The 20,968-nt window shown below is 36.8% G+C and overlaps 1 protein-coding gene across 1 annotated transcript in view; it reads right to left on the reverse strand.

Annotated features, from left to right (window-relative positions):
* COL24A1 (collagen type XXIV alpha 1 chain) overlaps positions 1 to 20,968 on the reverse strand; it is a gene marked incomplete at both ends in the record, with an annotated part of 318,029 nt that overhangs the window by 186,814 nt on the left and 110,247 nt on the right. The window contains 5 exons of the mRNA XM_080655503.1: positions 6,808 to 6,861; positions 11,104 to 11,157; positions 12,444 to 12,497; positions 12,743 to 12,787; positions 12,865 to 12,918. Coding sequence (XP_080511629.1) covers positions 6,808 to 6,861; positions 11,104 to 11,157; positions 12,444 to 12,497; positions 12,743 to 12,787; positions 12,865 to 12,918 — 261 coding nt within the window. The remainder of the gene's footprint in view (positions 1 to 6,807; positions 6,862 to 11,103; positions 11,158 to 12,443; positions 12,498 to 12,742; positions 12,788 to 12,864; positions 12,919 to 20,968) is intronic.

A 20,968-nucleotide genomic window follows, 5' to 3' on the forward strand; every position in this document is an offset into this window, starting at 1 on the left:
ATATTTACAGCAATTTCATAATTTGCCTACAATAAGTAAAATAATAAGAAGCAAGAAAAACACTTTGAAGTGGTTTAAAGTGACATTTGTTCAGACGCTCTTTAATGATAACAGTTTTTTCAATGCCAATGTCAAGTAATACAGCATTTACAACAAAAAGTTGAGTGCTATACTTTCACCAACTTTTATGAAGATCTGAACTTTTGAACTAAAAGGCACTAGCAAGAAATATTATCTTGTATTATCCTATCTTGTTGGTAGTGTAGATGGCCACTTATATGGTATGATTAATATGAGGAATATCAAAGTTTCTAATCACCCACAATTTTTTCCCTGCTAACTAAATGACAGCCAAAATTCTACAAATTCAAGACTTACTGCATTACTTCCAGGTTTATGTTTACTGTTGAAATGTAAATATCCTTGAAAGGGGATTATATTGCAGTTAGCTGTTAACCATTTACTGCTTGGATTGAAATATATTTATCAGGTCTGTCTCTAAAACAGGTCTAGAAGGGTAAATTATGGGAAGAAAGAGATCTGTCATTTGAGGTAGATAAGAACTCATGCCCAAGAAGGAAAGAATATAGAATGGAGAGACCAAAAAAATTCTTTTGGCTATTTTATAATTTTTTTCTGAGCATTACACTGATTTTAGACTTTTAAAAATGACTTGATATTTAACATTTTATTTTATGAAACTTAATCTTGATATCTTTGAAAAAGACAGATAGTGAAGGCTTTGACATAGTCTGAATTGAATACTGATTTTTTAAAATATAAGCTCCTTGAAGTCAGGACATAATCTAATTCACTTTAGCATTTTTAGTGATTAACATATAATAGGTTTCTCAAAAAATCTGTAACAAATAAATAATTAGAATTAGATTATCAAATGAGGAGACTAAAAGGCAGGATTACTCCTATAGTTACGTTCAGATGATCAACCAATCATTCACATTTACATGGCTGCCAATCACATTGTGTGTGTGGACAGAATGTTAGAGATTAGTGCAATCATTAAAGATCTAAAATATGTACAGGTGGTAGTCTCTGTAAGAGCATAGTTTTATTCACCAACTGGATTCTGAAAAATGACTGTAGACTACCACAGCCTTCATTGTGTCAGATGTAAATATTATTACTAAAGCAGATTACTAAGGCCTCCCATACATACGCCACTGATTTGGCAAATGTGCCCTTTTCCTTTATAATTAAAAAAAGAGAATATAAAACAGTTTGCATTCATGTTGGCCCCTTCCAATCTGGAAGTATCAGCAGTTCCTCTTCACAAAGACAGATACATATTTTAGTTAAGAGTTTGTTTTCCCTTCCTTTAGAGCTTGGACTCTTTGGGGTTGGATATGCTGTTGCCCAAAAGGGCTCTCTCTTGACAGGAGACACAGCCAAACTCCCAGTAAACTAAAACTGATGGCTATCACCAGGGCACTTTGAAAGAGGAGTCACCAGACTGGCATGGTTAATGGACACTGAAGCAAAAGGAGGGCAAGACTGCTTTACACAAAAAGGGCAGGAAGAAATACGTGTGGAACTCAGGGAATACATTGGACATTTTGTGGCACTCCTATCAAAAGTTCATGTGTTTCAGTAACAAAAGTTTAGGTTAAACCATCTGATAAGCCACCAAGACCTACTGAGGTGAGAACTGAGAATGAGGGGAATTTGAAATGGATAGTGAAGGAGGGAGAAATGAGTGCCAGTTGTGGCCCCAACAGCAACTGGATCAACAGAAGCCAGAGTCCATCCCATTAACACAGACAGATCAATTAGACCCCTCCAAAAAGGTGAAGATACAGCAAAACCTAAAGAACATAGTCAATAAGGAAGAGAAAACCCACTATATATTAAATTTCATATCTGATCATGGTCAAGTACATATGGAACATTCACAAAAAGTGACCATACATTAAGTCACAAAGAAAAGACTGGTATGTTCCAAAATTAGAACAACAGTCTCAGATAACAATGCAATATAATCAGGAATTATTAAAACCAAAACCAACAGGCTTTCCCACTTGGAAATTTTCAAATTCCTTTTTAAATAACTCTTGTATGAAAAGAAAAATACAAACTATCTTAAAAGGGAAATTACAAAATATCTTGAAAGTATGGCAATAAAAATACTCCATACCAGAATCTATGGGATGCATTTTATTTTTTATTTTTTTATTTTATGTATTTATTTTTTATTGAATTTATGAACATTGGTTCATAAAACCATACAAGTTTCAAGTGTACAACTCAATACAACATCATCTACACACTGCACTGTGTGCCCACCACCCCAAGCAAAGTCTCTTTCCATCTCCATTCTTCACCCTTTGCCCACCTCGATCTATCCCCCAACCCTCATCCTCTGGCTAACAACACACTGTTGTTTGTGTCTATGTGTTATATATATGGTGTGTTAGTTCTTAATCTCTTCACCTTCTTTCATCTAGTCCCCCAACCTCCATCCTTTCTGACAGCTGTCAGTCGGTTTATGGGGTATATTTTTAAAGTGATCAGAGGGAAAGCCATAGCACTTAATTTCAAGAATGAAAATAAATGAAATGAAATTCCAACTGAAAATATAAAGCACAACATACACCAAAAGAAGTTCAAGGAAATAATAAAGATAAAAGAAGATGCTATGTAGATAAAATTTTTAGAATTCTTTTGAGAAAAACAACAAAACAGACAAACTAAATCAAGCCCAATTAAGAAAAAGGGGAAAAGCAAAAGTATTAAAAAACAATTTTTAATTTTTAAATGATACATGGGAAATAACCATTACATTTTTAAAAAGAGACTATTTTGTAGGTTTATCTGAAAGTAAATTTGACAGCCTCGATGAAACAGATCATTATCTAGGGAAATAACATTTAACCCTGTAGAAAGCTTAAACAGGCTAATTTCCACAGAAGCTCTGAAGAAATTTATCAGGGAACTACCCCATTAAAAAGCTTCAATTTGAGATGGTTTCCCAGAGGAATTCTACCAAAGCCCCACAGATGAGATAGTCCAAATGTTTCATAAGTTATGCCAGAGCACTAAAACTGAAGGCTTCCTAATTATTTTGATGAAACAAATGTAACATTGATACCTAAACCTGATAAATAAGTACAAAAAATAAAAGTATAGATCAATATCACTTATAAATATTGATGTAGAATAAAAATATTAGTAGAATTAGCATTAGATTAAAAAATAATAGACCATGATCAAGTAAAATTTTTTAATGAAATAGAAAATAGTCATTATATAGAAATAATCAGTATATAGAATTTATAAAGAAATATTCATAATACAAAAATAATAGAAAATCCTTTACTATAATATACTATATAAATAGATCTAGAAGAAAAAAATATGATTATCTCCCTAGATGTTGAAAACATAACAAATATTTGACAAACTATAACAACCAAATAGGAATTGATGAATATTTTTAACATGATAAAATATATGCATGTTTTAATTTTAATTCCAGCATTTACTTCATGATGAAACACAGTATTTCCATTAAGATCAGGAGCAAGGCAAGAATGCACACTACTTCTAATTCTTCTACACTGTACTACAGGTACTACAATGCCATTTGACATGACAATTAAATGAGATGTGTGAGAACTGAGAAAGAAGAACTAAAATTATCTCTATTTGAAAAAGTACATGAGAGTATGTCTACAAAATTTTAGAAAATCAGTGATAAAGCTAACTCAAAGATAAGAAACCATTAAGGTAGCAGGATGTAAAAATAATGTTCAGAAATCAATAATCTTCATATACTATACAGAAACCTGTTAGAGAATAGAATGATAGAGAAAATCCCATTTACAGCAGCAACAACAAAGATAAAATAGGAACAAGTTTAATAAGGAATGTACAGAAATCTATATGAGGAAAACTTTAAAACATTCCTGAAAAACACAAAAATAGACTTAAATGAAAGACATACAGTGTTCTTGGAGAGGATGATTCAATATGTCACTGCTCCCTAAATTAATCTACCTAATAAAAGAGTAACATGCTAATTGACCGTACCTTCGCGACACCCACCAGCCAATCAGAAGTGAGTATGCAAATTAACCCAACAAAGATGGAAGGTTAATTTGCATACACAGGCGTCCAGCGGCCATGGTGACAATGCAGGCATTCTGCACCACCCCAGCCACTCCGGGCCTCTGGGCAGCATGGGAAGGCAGAGAGGCGGCTCTAGGCTGGAGCGGAAAGGCTGCTCCAGCCAGAGCGAAGGTGGTGCCAGCAGCCAGGGGAACAAAGGCCCATTCTTGCACGAATCTTCATTCATGCATCGGGCCACTAGTTTATAAATATAAGTCACACCTAATAAATATAATAGCAATATTTTTTGGTGAAGCTAGATAGACTTATAGTAAAGTTTATATTGAAAAACAAATATGCAAGTATAGCAAGTAAAACATTTAATCTTGTGTCCTCTCCCTCTCTCCCCTTTTACCTTAGCTCCTGTTACACATAAGTCAAAAACACAAGTTTGATCATTTCCTTCCCTTACTTAAAAATGTTTCATCATTGCCTACAGGATAAAGTCCAAATTCAGCACGACATATAAGACCTTTTATCTGAGGAAATTCATATACTGTACAAGAAGAAACTTTCCTGGCTTGCTATAATATTAAACATATTGATTTAAATTCTTGGACCTGCAATTCTCTTAAAAGCCTAATGTTGGATAAAAAGTGTTGCCTAATATATGATTGCCTACATATTTTATTCCTATGATCAAGAAGAAGTTATCATCTTTGGACTAGGCCCTGTTTCCAAAAACAACTTTGCATCAATTCTTGAGAAAGCATAGGTTATGTCTTCAGCCCCATGAGAAAATGTAATACAGGTGAGGAGGACAAATGGTCACAGACTTGCTAAGTCAGGGCTCAGGACCTTGCATGAGAAGTGCAGAGGACAAAGACAATGCAACAATGCTGTGAATGGTGACTGCAAATCACAGAGTCTCCAAGGCAACAGAGAAAAAGAAACATCTCAGGAGGACCGAGTATCAAGTGAAAACATGGCCCATGTATCCTTTAACCTGACTTTATAAAAAAAAGAAAATGATTCAAAACCATTCTAAGAGCAAGGAGGTGACACCGTCCTTCCTAGTGCGCATACCATCTATAACTGAAGTTACAACAGAACAACCCATGTTCAGAATAACAGCCTTCAAAGAGAATAAAAGGTAAATTAGGACCTGTATCCTCAGTATGAGAAGACAGGTAAATACGATTCATTCCAGGAAGATTTGCATAAGAAGTGATTTTTAAAATGCAGGCTCATAAAAGATATGAACTTATATTAGTCTCTTAATTACTGTTTTAATGACCTACTAATAATTGTTTTAATTATTCATAACAACTTCCTTCTTCCCAGTACGATGACATCCATATAGTGCTGTGTTTTACATCTTTGCATCTCCCTATTAATAAAAGTAGGTACACAATGTAGTTTTTTTAGATTTTTGAACTATCAATATACAATGTGTTTTAAATTTGACAGTAAGTAAGAAGATAAATTTGTTAAAGAAACCAGCCAACCCTGAAAGACAGCTGTGGAGTAAATAGATCTCACGGTTTACACAGAGAGTGAGAAAGCATCCACACAGAGTTCCTAGAAGCGATGCCCATGGCTGTGACACTGGGGGACTCTATTGCTCTGAGTTATGTATTCTGAAGCCAAAAATTCATTTTCTCCGTTTCACTCCCGAGTCCATGACTCGGAATTGGATGTATGTGTGTGTGTTTCTATGTGTATATAGGGTGTCCCCAAAAATGTATACACTTATTTTGAATAATTATACAGGCAGTGTTTATTAAAATGCATTTCATTTTCAAAATTGAGCTCTCAGGCCGAAACCGGTTTGGCTCAGTGGACAGAGCGTCGGCCTGTGGACTCAAAGGTCCCGGGTTCGATTCCGGTCAAGGGCATGTACCTTGGTTGCGGGCACATCCTCGGTGGGAGGTGTGCAGGAGGCAGCTGATCGATGTTTCTCTCTCATCGATGTTTCTAACTCTCTATCCCTCTCCCTTCCTCTCTGTAAAAAAATCAATAAAATATATTAAAAAAAAAAAAAAAAAAAAAAAAAAAAAAAATTGAGCTCTCAGCTATTAACGTATGTATACATTCTGGGGGACACCCTGTATGAATATGTATTTTGACATATTTCTGAACTAGAGTGAGCTTCAGGAGCTTTCGCTCCCTGGGGTATGTATCTCTTTGACTCATTAAGTGACTTTTAAAAACTCAAATGTTTCACCTCAGAAGCTTATGTTCTATGTTGTAGGCTTGCATGGGGGAAAAAGCCACTGTACATCAAGCATGAAGCCAAAGTCAAAATTTCAAAGAATACACAGCAAATTTGATGTACATACCACAGACTTAATTGTATTTATTCTAAGCAATGGGATCCAAATTATATCTGCATATAGCAAAACTGGCAGCATTTTGCATTAAAAATTCAGTGCAGTTTACTAGTATGTCCTGAAATTTGATTACAAGCCCCAAGTATGTGTTATTAATAGTAGTGCAGAACAAATAAACTAGCTGTGATAGAATCAGGACTATAATGTGGCTAATAATACCTTCTTTTTTATTTTTAGGGGGTAACTGTCACATATCTCCTGACACAAAAGAAAACATTTAATCCAGACTATTTACAAATATGTAAACTTTAAAGAGAACCTTTCTAAAGCCTATTATGTAAAAACATCAATCAAATTTAATTTCTACTATTTTTTTCCCAAGTTTATCATCTTCCCACCAACATTTTACCTCTGGTCCTGGAAGGCCAGATGGTCCTTGGGGTCCTGGGTCACCTGCTTTGCCCTGAAATGGGGTAGGGAGGAAATAAAAGTATGAACATTAATTTAATGAATACAATTTAAAAGAGAAAAAGACACACGGTAAGCAGACAGCACTCAATATATTAATTATGCCACACAAAGCTGTAATGACATTTCAGCAAACAACATTAATATACTGTCAAACAAAGTTGTAACCACTTTTCAGAAAGACTTAATTTGTAACCATGACTGTAGAAAATGTATTTAAATAACATGTGTTTGGATGTGATGTGCATTTATTCTTTAGTGTTAGGCATACAAACAATTTAATGATTTAAGGGCTCAAATAAAGAAAAAAAGTGTGTGTGTGTGCATGTTACCCAGAGATAAGACAATAAATTCTGACTCAACAGTGTAGGGAAATGTAGATGAAGAACTGCTTTCATAAATAACCAGTCCTAGAACTGTCTCTGAAAACTTCTCTCTCCTTTGACACTGGAAGGGTCCTGATTAAGTAATTCAGAATCACCTGGATTTAAATGCTTGTTGCTAAATTTCTCCAAGTCTTCGTTTTCTCATCAATAAAACAGGAATAATAATAACATTACTAACATTCTTACACAGTCACTGTGAGGTTTAAACAAGATAATATAGTAAAGTGCTAAGCACAGTGCCTGGCACATAGAAAGCACTCATTAAACGTGAACCAATTTTATAACTATTAAGCGTTCCCTTCACATCCTTTCTCCTTTCCTGGATGAGGCACAGAATTTCTAGATTATTTTGATCCTTTAGTGAAAAATTTGAGGATTTGGTTTCAATAGCTCTGAAGCCATTTCCCGACATTCAGATACACAATGTGAAATCAGGGCTGGAGAGCAAGGTCAGAGGAAAGAGAAATGTGGATAAAGCCTGAAACCAGAGAGGGCTAGCAATGCTCTCAAGAGACAAAAGCACAGAACGAGAAAGGCCAGTAGACTGATACCCTTGTTTTCACAAGAAAAAAACTATAGAATTCATTATTTTTGTCATATTAAATTTCTACGTGAGTTTAAATTGGACTTAAATGGGCTCCAGATTATATACAATTACAATATGGGTTCATCCACGTCCCCAGAAGTAAAGCACAGTGCTTCATCGGTACTACATCCACTCATTTAGTGCTGGAGTATCTGGATATGAAACAGTACACAATACAACTACTGAAATCGAATATGGATAAACATGATAAAATAATGGGCAAACGTTCAGTTCAGTCCTCCTAAATAAACGAAATCACAATCCATCATCATCAGTACCTAGGAGTCTTAAATTCTTGAAATGACAATACCTTTCTTAGAGATGGAGCTGAGTTCTCACTGGGGCCCTCTAGTGGCCACATCCAAACAAGAAGCTAAATAGATAAGCTTTGAGGAAAAAATAGCATTCTACCCTAGGCTTTTGTTTTCAGAAAAGTTGACTGACAACCGGATATTTAAAAACATCAATACTGAAATAATTTTATTTGTTATTCAAATGCATTTTTCATTTTAAAATACCTGAACTACAAGTTTCCTTGAATGTCGATTCTCATTTATAAAAACTGAATTTTCAAGTACCTTTTAGAGAATTCAGTAATGATTAAGTAAACCTCTATAAATGACAACTTCTAGTTAAAAAATAGGGAGGATATATACTATAATATAATTGTTTTCTCTGTTTCAAGGAAAGAAAATTTATTTACACCCTCCGAGTGGTAGTTTTCTCTAGTTTTTAAGCATTTGCAGAGCAAAGGCACTCCTATTCCAGGATGCAAAAATCCTTCCAAAACACGACTTTTTTTAATCTTGAAAATATTCTTTCATGTTACAATTTAGATCCATTTGGAAACAATATCAGTGACAGCAAAATCTTAGATAACATAAAATCAAAAGCAAGAGATATAAAAGGCATTCTTTTTATAATAGTAAACACATGATTGAGGGTAGGCACTAACTTGTATAGTTTGTTACTAATCCGATAGCTGATTCTGCGAAAGCAATTTTTCATTAAACAGGTGCCTTTCCTTCCATAACTAGCAAAAGTTTCCAGGTCAAACCCCTATAATTTTTTATATTAATGAGATACAAACAAGTGCTGAAGTATGAGTCTAAAGACAAGGTTATTTTACAAATATTAAATCATAAGTCTCTACCCTATCTTCAATCTGAAATATATTTTTTTCAAAGATTTGATAAAACAATAGATGGTCAATTATCACCTACCAAAGTAATCTCTGCTGACATTGAAAAAGTTTTTATTAGAATAGTACAGAAAGGTATAAGATGAGCAACTAAAGCCTTACCATCTCATGCCCCCTGTTATCACTGCCCTAAAAGAATCACGTTAGAGTTTCTAGTGACTTATTCCAGGAAAAAAAAAAATTAAGGGTTTTAAGACAATGTGTTAAAGGTGAAATAAGCTCTCTGCCTTTTCTTTAGCTAGACCTGGAGAAATATTAATAAGCACTATTGTTAATATTGGAAAATATCAAAGAGTCACAGAGTTGCAAGGAACCTTAACTATGAAATAGTCTGACTCTCATTTTAGACGAGAAACTGGATACCACAGTGGTTAAATGCCAAGGTCAGAAAGGTCAGTATCAGGTCTGGGACTAAAATCTAAGACTGCTTCTCAGATCAGTGATTCCCCCATCCCAGTAAACATGTTATCAATATAAACTGAATCAAAGAGTAAGAAGACATTAAAAAGGTTTTTTATATATGCAAGATACTTAACTCATTTTCCCAAGTACCTAATTGTAAAGCATAAGAAAACTATATTGGTGTCACTGATTACTTAGTATTTGCCTTAGAAAATGTGCTATACCACTTGCTTTTATTATTATCAAAAGTTAGAAAACCCTTACATTATACAAAATGAAAAATCATTTTGCCAGATTACGTGACTTAGACTTACCCTTGAAAAATGGAAGCTACTTTTTTTTTTTTTTTTTTTTAGCTTCATGACCTGTTCTCATGCCTCTTATTCATGTACTTTGGAATTTTGAGATTGAACTCTGGGGCACAAGCTGGGTACATGGCTGACCAGGTTTACCCTGAGTCCAGGGTGATGAGTTAGTAAAAGTAAAACTCACCACTAACATTTCATTTGACAAATAGATGCCAAATATTATTCTTTGGATTGAATAATACCTGAGAGGTGTATATGAAATGCAGCCACTGACATAAGTCATAAAGAATGTGGTATATAAAGCTCTGTAACTTAATGCTGCTTCCTTTGTTGCAAAAATAATCCTGTGAGGGGCGAGTGGAGTTAGAGGGAACATGATGAATTACTCAGGAAAACAACACTCTTTTTTTAATGTATTACAATGTTATATTAGTAAATTATAATTTTATATCCACTTTTTTCTATCTACAATCACCTTCACCTTCATAGAGTGGTAATCAATATTAAAATACTAAATCTCAAAATGTTAAATCCTAAAACAGTATGACAGCAGCTAAGAGCATGGGCTCTGACTTAAGTGATTAACTAGGTTTTCCACCTAACTGTGGGAGCTTGAGCAAGTGATTTAACTCTCTGTGCCTCTGTTTACCTGGTCTATAAAACAGGAATAATAATACTACCAACTTCACATAATTGTTGTAAGGATTAAATTAGAGGTACAGTTCTTAGAATAGTGCCTGGTACTTTGTAAACACCCAGGAAATGTTAACTATGATGATTTTTGTGATTTTAACATGCAGGGATTTTAACTCATGTTTTAATTATTTCATTTAAATAATTGTAATTTTAGTTTTATCATTTGTTGGGTTTCATGTTAACTACAATATAAGGTATTCTTTTTTTCTCAACTAATTGATACGGAAGGATGGGGAGGAAAAGACAAGGAATTATAATATTTGGACTCAAAAGAGAGTATGACATGTTATCTTTTGTGCAGAATATTTCTTAATGAAACAGATATTTGAAAAAATTAAAGTATTATTTAAGATACTTTATACTTTCTGGCTTAAAAGTCCATTGTTTAATTTAATGATAAATCAATCAAAATCTTTAGGGCTCACAGAATTTTGGTTCTGACCTAAGAGGGCTGGAGAAGGTGAGACCCAAAAGTCTACACATATGAATGGAAAACTTAAGGGATTAGCTATATATATGCTAAAACTGAAGAGAGAAAATTCCAGCCTGGTAGACTTATATATACTTCTTATATTCTACTAACACCACCAAGTTTCAAGAATTGTGCCATGGTGTGCATTCCCTTAATCAGAAAGAGCAAAGCAAAGGTCAAACCTACTGAAGGTCCCGGCTTCCCTCTCATGCCTGGTGGTCCTGGAAAACCAGTGGTGCCCTGAAAGGAGAGAATAGCAGGGGGGAGAGAAAAGCTATTATACCCAAAAGGCAGATGTGCCGCAAAGGGACGTTAGTCAACAACAGATCACATATATTCACAGTGGTCCCATCCTATACAATAAAAGGCTAATATGCAAATTGCCCGAACAGTGGAACAACCAGTGCTATGACGCGCACTGACCACCAGGGGGCAGATGCTCAACACAAGAGCTGCTCCCTGGTGGTTGTGTGCTCCCACAGGGGGAGTGCCGATCAGCCAGAAGCCAGGCTCACTGCTGGCAAGCACAGTGGTCATGGCGGGAGCCTCTCCTGTCTCCACGGCAGCGCTATGGATGTCCTACTGCCGGCTTAGGCCCGCTCCCCTAAACCAGCAGTCAGACATTCCCTGAGGGCTCCTGGACTGCGAGAGGGTGCAGGTCGGGCTGAGGGACACCACCCCTCCCCTCCCCCCGAGTGCATAAATTCGTGTACTGGGCCTCCAGTCAGATTATAATGAAGCTGAAAAATTCCTGTCTCCTAATGATGTCATAGCCATCATAACATTGTACACAATGCATTACTCACATTTGTGGTGACGCTGGTGTAAACACACCTACTGTGCACCAATCATATAAAAGTATAACACATACAATTATGTACAATACATTATACTTGATAATGATAACAGATGACTATGTTACTGGTTTAAGTATTTACTATAGTAAACATTTAACCATTATTTTAAAGTAAACTCTATTTATAAAAAATAGGTTTGCTATAAAACAGAATACATGTTACACTAGCAGCTGCATATATCACTCAGCACTCGCTCACTGCCTCACCAGAGCAACTTCCAGTCCCGCAAGCGCCATCCATGGTAAGTGCCCTAGACAGGTGTGCTCCATTTTTTATACTGTATTTTTACTGTACCTTTTCTGTGTTAGGTATGTTTAGATACACAAATACTGACCTCTGTGTTACACCGGCCTAGAGTTTTCAGAGAGTAACACACTGTACAGGTTTGGAGCCTAGGAGCGCTAGGCTATCCTACCTAGGTTTGAAATCACCTAACAGGCATTTCTCAGAATGTATCCCTGTCGTTAAGCAGCACATGATTGTATTTATAAACTACTAAAAAGAATTCATGCAAGTATTCTAAAAGTGAGCAAACTGTTGCAAACAAGACATGTAAAAACAGGTTGATACCATATCCTAACAAAAAATACATGGTTCAAATAGTGAAGACTCTTTTTAAAGAGCTTGTACTTTTGCACTGGCTTAAAACTAATGGTAAAAACCAGTTACCTTGTCTCCAGGATACCCTGGCTCTCCCGGCTCCCCTGCCACGCCTTGTTCCCCCTGGAGAGCACATTTCACAGAGACAATTAAGCTTTGCAAACATGGCAATATTATAAGGAAGCAAATATTAATTACAAAAAATAATTTCTCAATGTTTCTACTTCTGAGAAAAATTATATAATTGATAGTACAGATTAGAGCCCATATATTAAAATAAAATATTTTATAAGTTGTGTCGGCTCAAAAGAAAAAAAAAAGTATGTGATAAGAAATTATCTCTATGGTAATGTAAATATTTAAATCACCTTATCACCTTTGATTCCAGGAACGCCCTTATTCCCTGAAAGACCCTAAAAAATGAAAGTGATATTTTGTGACATCGTAGAGACATTAAAGGTAAATATCCATTAGGCAAATAGAACCATACCTTTGGGCCAGGAATTCCAGAAGGTCCAATTGGCCCCACTAGGCCAACACTGCCCTGAAAAGCAATAACAAAGAAAGGTATCATTAAATATTCACTAAGATTAGAAAGAGAACGTGGTAAAATCAATTAATTGATTAAGCGAGAACAGTTTATCTCACTAAGCACATGTGTACTCTTCTTCAACAACCTCTTGCTCTCTCCATATTTAAAAGTTATATTCATCTTCCAAACTTTAGTAAAGTCCATCCTATTTCCTGAAGCCTTCTCAGAGTGGTCTAATTCACAAGGATCCTTCTCTTCCTTGAGTTCCTATAATACTTAATGTCCATGACATTCAGCTTGGAATATTTTTTTCCAACTAGATAATATCCTTTTTAAAATTTTTTTAATTTTTTTAATTTTTTTTAAATAAATCTTTATTGTTCAGATTATTACAGGTGTTCCTCTTTTTTTTTTTCCCATAGCTCCCCTCCACCTGATTCCCCACCCCACCACATGTCCTTACCCCCCGCCACTGTCTTCATCCATAGGTGTAAGATTTTTTGTCCAATCTCTTCCCGCACCCCTCACACACCCTTCCCCCTGAGAATTGTCAGTCCACTCCATTTCAATGACCCTAATTCTATTATATTCATCAGTCCATTCTGTTCATCAGATTTTTTATTCACTTGATTTTTAGATTCACTTGTTGGTAGCTATGTATTTGTTGTCATTTTGTTGTTCATAATTTTTATCTTTACCTTTTTCTTCCCCCTCTTCTTAAAGAATACCTTTCAGCATTTCATATAATCCTGGTTTGGTGGTGATGAAATCCTTAAGCTTTTTCTTGTCTGTGAAGCTCTTTAACTGACCTTCAACTCTGAATGATAGCTTTGCTGAGTAGAGTAATCTTGGTTGCAGGTTCTTGCTATTCATCACTTTGAATATTTCTTGCCACTCCCTTCTGGCCTGCATAGTTTCAGTTGAGAAATCAGCTGACAGTCGTATGGGTACTCCCTTGTAGGTAACTAACTGTTTTTCTCTTGCTGCTTTCAAAATTCTCTGCGCTCAAGACAAAGAGTCTTTTGCCCTTGGCATTTTAATTATGATGTGTCTTGGTGTGGTCCTCTTTGGATTCCTTTTGTTTGGGGTTCTCTGCACTTCCTGGACTTGTAAGTCTATTTGTTTCACTAGGTAGGGAAAGTTTTCTGTCATTATTTCTTCTAACAGGTTTTCAATATTTTGCTCTCTCTCTTCTTCTGGCACCCCAATAATTCGGATGTTGGTACAGTTAAAGTTGTCCCAGAGGCTCCTTACACTATCTTCATATTTTTGGATTCTTTTTTCTTTTGTTTTTTCTGGTTGGGTGTTTTTTGTTTTCTCATATTTCAGATCTTTGGTTTGATTCTTGGGGTCCTTAGATCTACAGTTGAATTTCTGTATATTCTTTATTTCAGGCAGTATATGCTTAATTTCTGACTGGTCCTTTTCCATTTTTCTGGCATTCTCATTAAGGTCCTTGAAGGTCTCACTAAGCTCCTCGGAGGTCTCATCAAGTTTCTCGGTGGTTTTTAGAAGATTCTTGAGTAACCTTATAAATGTGGTTTTGAACTCTATGTCCAGTAGTTTGCTTTCCTCCATTTCTTTCACTTGTGACTTGTTTCTTTGTCTCCGCATTTTGCTGCTTCCCTGTGTTGATGGAGTGGTTTTCTGTGGTAGGTGACCAGTGGTTCAGCTTATCACCTGAGGTGGACACTCTTGGTGCACCCCTTGTGGGCTGAGTGCAAAGTCTTGGTGTAGTTAAGCCTTGATTGCTGTTGGTACACTGGGAGGAATTGACCTCCAGGCCAATTGGCTGTGAGGACCTGCTGTGTCTATAATGGAAGAACTGCTTTGCTGGAGACACACTTATGGGGCAGGACTTGCTTCAGTGTGGCTTTGGTGCTCACTGAGTCTGCCTCTTGAATGTGTCACTTATGGATGTGAGTATTTGAAATCTGGTGTCATCTCACAATGACCACTAGATACACTAGCTTCTGGATCTTTAATGGGGTGCAGGTCAGCTACTGTCTGAGGCCACCCAGCAGGAGCTACAGTGAGAACTACAGTTTTCTCCTCTTTGCTTGGGGTTTGGAAGATTTGGAGCTGTCTGACCAGAGCTGCAGTTTGTTAGGTTAAGCTGTGATAGGGCAGACCATTTATATGCAAAAGCCGCTGCATGGAGCTTGGGTGGGTTTGTAGATTGTGCGAGGTAGGGTCTCAGGGAGTCACTAGGCTAGGGCGTGGCAAACAGCGATGGCTGCCAGTAAGCCGGCTCTGCGTCTCCGCGTTCCCAAGTGCCCGCATCCCGTGCCCCAGAGCAGTAAACAATGATTGCTGCACGCACCTCTGCAAGAAAGCCACCCTCACTTTCCGACCCGATGGCAGACAGTCCAGCTTCTCCCAGTAGGAGTTTGGGTCCCCTGCGTCTCCCCAGAAACTGGAGTTTGGAGTAATCAGGAGCTTATCTCCCTTCAGGTTGAAAAAAGCAGTGCCCCCAGTCGCCCGCCGCCAGCCTCCGTACCTCAGCTTTTCAGCACTTGTGAATGTCTCAATGTTCTTTTCTCTTTCCTTCTAGTTGTAGAACTTCCACTCAGCTAGCTTTCCCGTGGTTCTGGGTGATAGACGTTTTGTCTTTTAGTTGTAGTTTTGAAATTGTTGTGTGAGGCAGCAGTTTAGGTGTTTACCTATGCCGCCATCTTGGTTTGGATAGCTAGATAATATCTTTATTTTTCTGGGCTTAGCTCATTCATTTATCATTTAACATTTGTGAGCATAATATGAATAAGATATAGTCATCAATGTCAAGGTTCTTAGTTTAATGTTCCAATGCAAGATTCCTTAAAAACATAACTACCACTATTATCTCTTGCAGGCAAGAGACGTAGAAAAACTTCTTCAACATGGTATCTTAGAAGACAAAGGACAATAGCAACAATAAGGGTATTTGAAAACAAGAGTTGAAAAAATGGTGGACATCTGTTGACAGTTTGGGGATCAGGTATAATTTTTGTGTCACTGCGCCTTCATTTTTGCCACCTCTCTGTGCCTGCTACCATATCATCATCCATCCTGAAAGACGAAGTTGGTTTAACCTCTCTTTTATGATTTCAAAATGTTAACAAACTTTTAAAGGTGTATTTGTGACAATCCTGAAAATGTTGCCCCTTTTAGTTATAATCCAAATTTCTTAGGAGAGCATCCTGGACCCTTACTACTCTTTCTCACCTTCTCCCTCTCCACTCCCCCACCCCGGCCTCTCATTTGTCCCTGTTTGGTTTCCTCCTGTTTTGTTCTTTTCTCTCTGCCTTTTTCTATCTTTTAATTCTCCAAACCCCCCTCTGACTCCTTTTGCTTACTGCTCCATTGACTTTGCTTTTTCTTCATTCTTTCTGTTTGTCTCTCATGGTGTTTTTCTCTTTTTGTTTCTTATTATGGTTCTTAGCTCTGCTTCTCCCATGAGTGCCTGTGGCCATTGCCTGTGAACCTGTGTTTCACAAGGCTTCTACCAGCCCTTTCGGTGTCATCTCCTTCCATTTGTCCCTGCTTCCCCTTTACTTCCTCCTCCTCCAAATCCCACATTCTAGCCACAATGGAGTCTTTCCCATTCTCTGAAATGCTCGCTCTTATCACATGTTCCAAGCCTTTGAAGATATGGTTACTCCTACTGGAATGCCCTTCTTCTACACTACTGAGTATATTGCACTGCACTTTTTCTTTTGTCTTCCTAATTTGTGCACTCTGGGAGAGAAGAAGTGTGTTTTACTCACTTTTTTTTTTTTTTAATCTCCATGATCCAACATAACAGTTTTGAAATAAAGCATAGACTGAAAACTAGAGGAAGTAATCAACTTTAAAAATAAAATTAAAAACAGTGATTTCTAGAACTCTATCTCCCAACATAATAGAGTATTTCAAATAGTCTACATTTATGTAATACAAATTTCAGAATGAAAAATATGACATTTTTACTTTTCGGTGAGTCCTAAAATCTATAAAATATAACTAAGATAAATTATTTCCAACATGCTTAATCCTGAAATGTATGGAAATATGAGAGGTAAAGAGTAATACTTTCCAATTTAATAAACAGATATGCAATATTAATACACCATTGACAAATTCTGTCAATAGGAAAAATTATTCTTATAACTACAGAGGTTAGTTTATTCAAAGTTCACAAATTTAAAACTTATGATAGTATTAAAAATTTAATAAACATCTCTGTTTAGATTTGTGTAAGTATGGAAAGAAATATCTTATAAACAAATAATCCTTTGTTGTTCTATTGTTTTTTCTACAGACAATATAATAATCTTAACTTTTATTTCAATAAATTTATTCCTTTGAATAGTCTGACATCTTCATATACATGTAATTTTGTATGCATAATATCCTATTTAACTTTTTAATGACCCTAAAAAAATCACAAAATAATAGTAAGTTTTAGAAGATATCAAAAACATAAACATTATAATGGACTTAGTAAAATAGAAAATTAAAAAGTAAAGTGGTATGGGTATAGTAATTTCTAAGAAACATAAAATATTCTATGGCATGTCACAAGTTCTGTGGAAAATCCCACTCCTAAAATAACATAGTCTTCTGAATGATATCCATGATAAGTTAAGAGCAATTTTCAGTTCCACAAAGATAAACTAAGGTCCTTCAGCACTCCCTCCCTACCACCTTCTCTTCCATGAGAAGATGAAGTAGACAGATTAAATAATTCCATGCATGGGAACTTAGCTAAGAGTGTCTGGGGTACAGCAACAGAAGAACCTCCACACAGTGATAAATAAATAGGAAAACTTTTAGTCAAACTACGTAAAAATAATAGAGAGACCCACGGATAGGTTCTTTATATGACAACAGCAGCCACTGGCCAATTAGAGTTCATATGGGTGAGCACATTGCAGGAAAGACTGTAAGTTCCACATTGGGCTTTCCAACCATACCCACCAACACACACAGAAAATAATCACTGTCATTAACTAAGAAAGCAAATGACAATAACAACCAGCTACATGGAAAAAATAATTTAGAAAAATCAATATCATCGCTTGTCAGAAACTATACTTGCCGGGAGGTAACACCTGAGAGATAAAGCAGAGGCTGCTGTTCTGGGCAAGCAGATAAACTATTTACTATGAAATACAAAAGTTCTGCATTTTTCCTTTCAAAATGTCACTTCCCTCCATTCTGCTCACATCCCTCCATACTTCCTAGGCTACAATCCTGTTACTCCACTTTTCATCTCCCAAACATTTCATTCCTCCCCTCTCTGTGCATTGAACAGCGTTCTTCTTTCCAAGAGCCCTTTTCTACTTGGCCCAACTAATGCACAATCTTTGCGACACAGCTGAAATGGTTGCCTCCTTTGTGAAGCCAACTTTGAATCTCTGAGATAACACAGACTGCTCCTTTCTCAGTGGCTTTATTTCAGTCTATAATAGCAGTAATCACATCCTATATAATAAAAGTTATATGCAAATTGACCATCACTCCAACACACAAGATGGCTGCCCCTATGTGGTCAAAGATGGCTGCCCACATGTGGACACAAGATGGCCACCACAAGATGGCCAACAGGGGAGAGCAGTTGGGAGGAACCAGGCCTGCAAGGGAGGGCAGTTGGGGGCAATCAAGCCTGCAGGGGAGGGCAGTTAGGGGTGACCAGGCCGGCAGAGGAGGGAAGTTGGGGGCGACCAGGCCTGCAGGGAAGGGCAGTTGCGGGGAACTGAGGGCTGAAGGGGAGAGCAGTTGGGGGGGGGACCAGGTCTGCAGGGGAGGGCAGTTGGGGGGGACCAGGCCTGCAGGGGAGGGCAGTTAGGGGTGACCAGGCCTGCATGGGAGGGCCGTCAGGGGCAATCAGGCTGGCAGGGGAGCAGTTAGGCATCAATCAGGCTGGCAGAGGAGTGGTTACGGGGTGATCAGGCTGGCAGGCAGAAGCCGTTAGGGGCAATCAGGAAGGCAGGCAGGTGAGCAATTGGGAGCCAGCAGTCCTGGATTGTGAGAGGGATGTCCGACTGCCCATTTAGGCCCGATCTACTGGGATTGGACCTAAACGGGCAGTCGGACATCCCTTGAGGGGTCCCAGATTGGAGAGGTTGCAGGCTGGGCTGAGGGACACAACCCCCGTGCATGAATTTCGTGCACCGGGCCTCTAGTTGTATGATATTGCTCATTTTCATTTCTATGCCATTAGATTTTAATTGTTGCCAAAAGCAGGAATATTAATTTGTTCATATTTTAGGCCTGGCATCTATTCAGCATTTGATACGTAGTAGGTGCTCATACTGTTTTGATTTTAAAATGTAATAAACATAAAAATGATGGAGTAATACCTCTCTATCTAGTTTATAAATATGTATGAGAAAGTACTTTGCAAAGTGTACAACACCATCTATAGCAATGTAGAAGAGATGAGGATTATAAAGGTGACTAGAGGCCCCATGCACAAAATTCGTGTAAAGGAGCTTGGCCCTCACAGCCCCGCCTGCCTCAGCTGACCCTCACAGTCCTGGCTTTGTCCAAAAGGTTGTCCAGATGGTTGTTCTGCTGTTCAGTCTAATTAGCATATTAGCTCTTTATTATATAGGATTGTTAATGTCATTAGCAATTTTAATTTCTGTAGAAGCTCTCTAATTTACCAAAGGGTGAGTGGAGAAAGAGAAAGAACAGAAAATCCAGTTATTTTTACTGAGCACTATTATGTGTCAAGCACTGTGCTCCATCTTGGACCTAAAAAAAAAAAATGAATGAGTTAACCATTAGGCAGAAAAGTAGAGGTAGAGGGTTTCAGGTAGACAAACCAGTGTAAAGGCCATTTAATGGGCAGGCTGCATGACAATTGAGAATGAACAGCTTTGTTAGTGCACAGACTGTTCTCAAGATGCAGACAAGACACAAAGTCTAGACATCTCAGGCCACGCCAAGAATTTTGGTCTTAATCTTAAGTGTAATAACGGCAGCTTTTGAGCTAACCAACATAATGCTAACAGGTTAAATGAAGGCATGACCAGTATTTGGAGTCCAACTCCCTTCCCCTGCTCTTTTTCTCTCCTATTGATAAGGCCACTGACTACCACCTACAGGTTTAACCTGATTCTAAGTTCTGAGAAAAGAAAAGAAAAAAAAGGTCCTCTGGGCTCTGCCTTTACATAGAACTTCTCATGAAGCCTAATAAAATGGTGTGTGACAGATAGTATACATTTTAAGGTAATACAAGTTTTAAGAAGTTAGTGCAGCACCAGGGGTAAATTTTGGTAGATCACATGGCTTCAAATCCAGGCTCAACACTTATAAGCTAAGTGGTCTTAGGTTGTTCTAAGAATTAAATGATATAACACATTTTTCATGGGATTACACATAGAAAATACTAAATAAAAGTGAGCTGTTATTGCTATTTTTATTATTCATATTATATTAGTATCATAAAAGAGAACAGTTTAAATGTCTTAGACTTTCTCAGGTTCTTTGACTCTCACCATCCAAAATGGCAAGTTCAAACTTGTTATGTTGATTGTTACCATAGTTCCAATAACTGAACTCCTGATATTCCTTTGGCCAAGTTGTTACCTTCTGCCTTGGAGCAGTGAAGGTGGGGAAAAAAACCCATTAAATTGGAGTCATAAGACCAGTGTTCAAGTTCAAGCTAAAAATATTATAGATATAATTTATGGCATAGAACTCCGGAGTCTTAATTATCTACTTCATGTGTTAGAGTAAGTCCTAAATAGATTTTTAAGAAAAATCTTATCTCTGCCCATGATCATGGCCTATGTTTATATGAATATAAATAGTTTACTTTTAAGATTCTATTTTCATGAGGCTCCTTATTTTCATAAAGTATGTCAGTTTTGCTTTTAGTTCAATTGAATGTTAAAGCATATAGTTCTAAATATATATATGTATATATATATATATATATATATATATATATATGTAATATTTGCAATTCATATCACTGTCATTAACCATTAGCTTGGCTGGGAGAAATATATTTATGAAGATATTTATAAATAGTTGTCTATTTATTCTAATGAGTAATCTAAAATTATCAGAAAGCTACATATCTGGACTA

Source organism: Plecotus auritus, assembly GCF_963455305.1.
Source record: "Plecotus auritus genome assembly, chromosome: 2".
In the NCBI taxonomy this organism is placed as follows: domain Eukaryota; kingdom Metazoa; phylum Chordata; class Mammalia; order Chiroptera; family Vespertilionidae; genus Plecotus; species Plecotus auritus.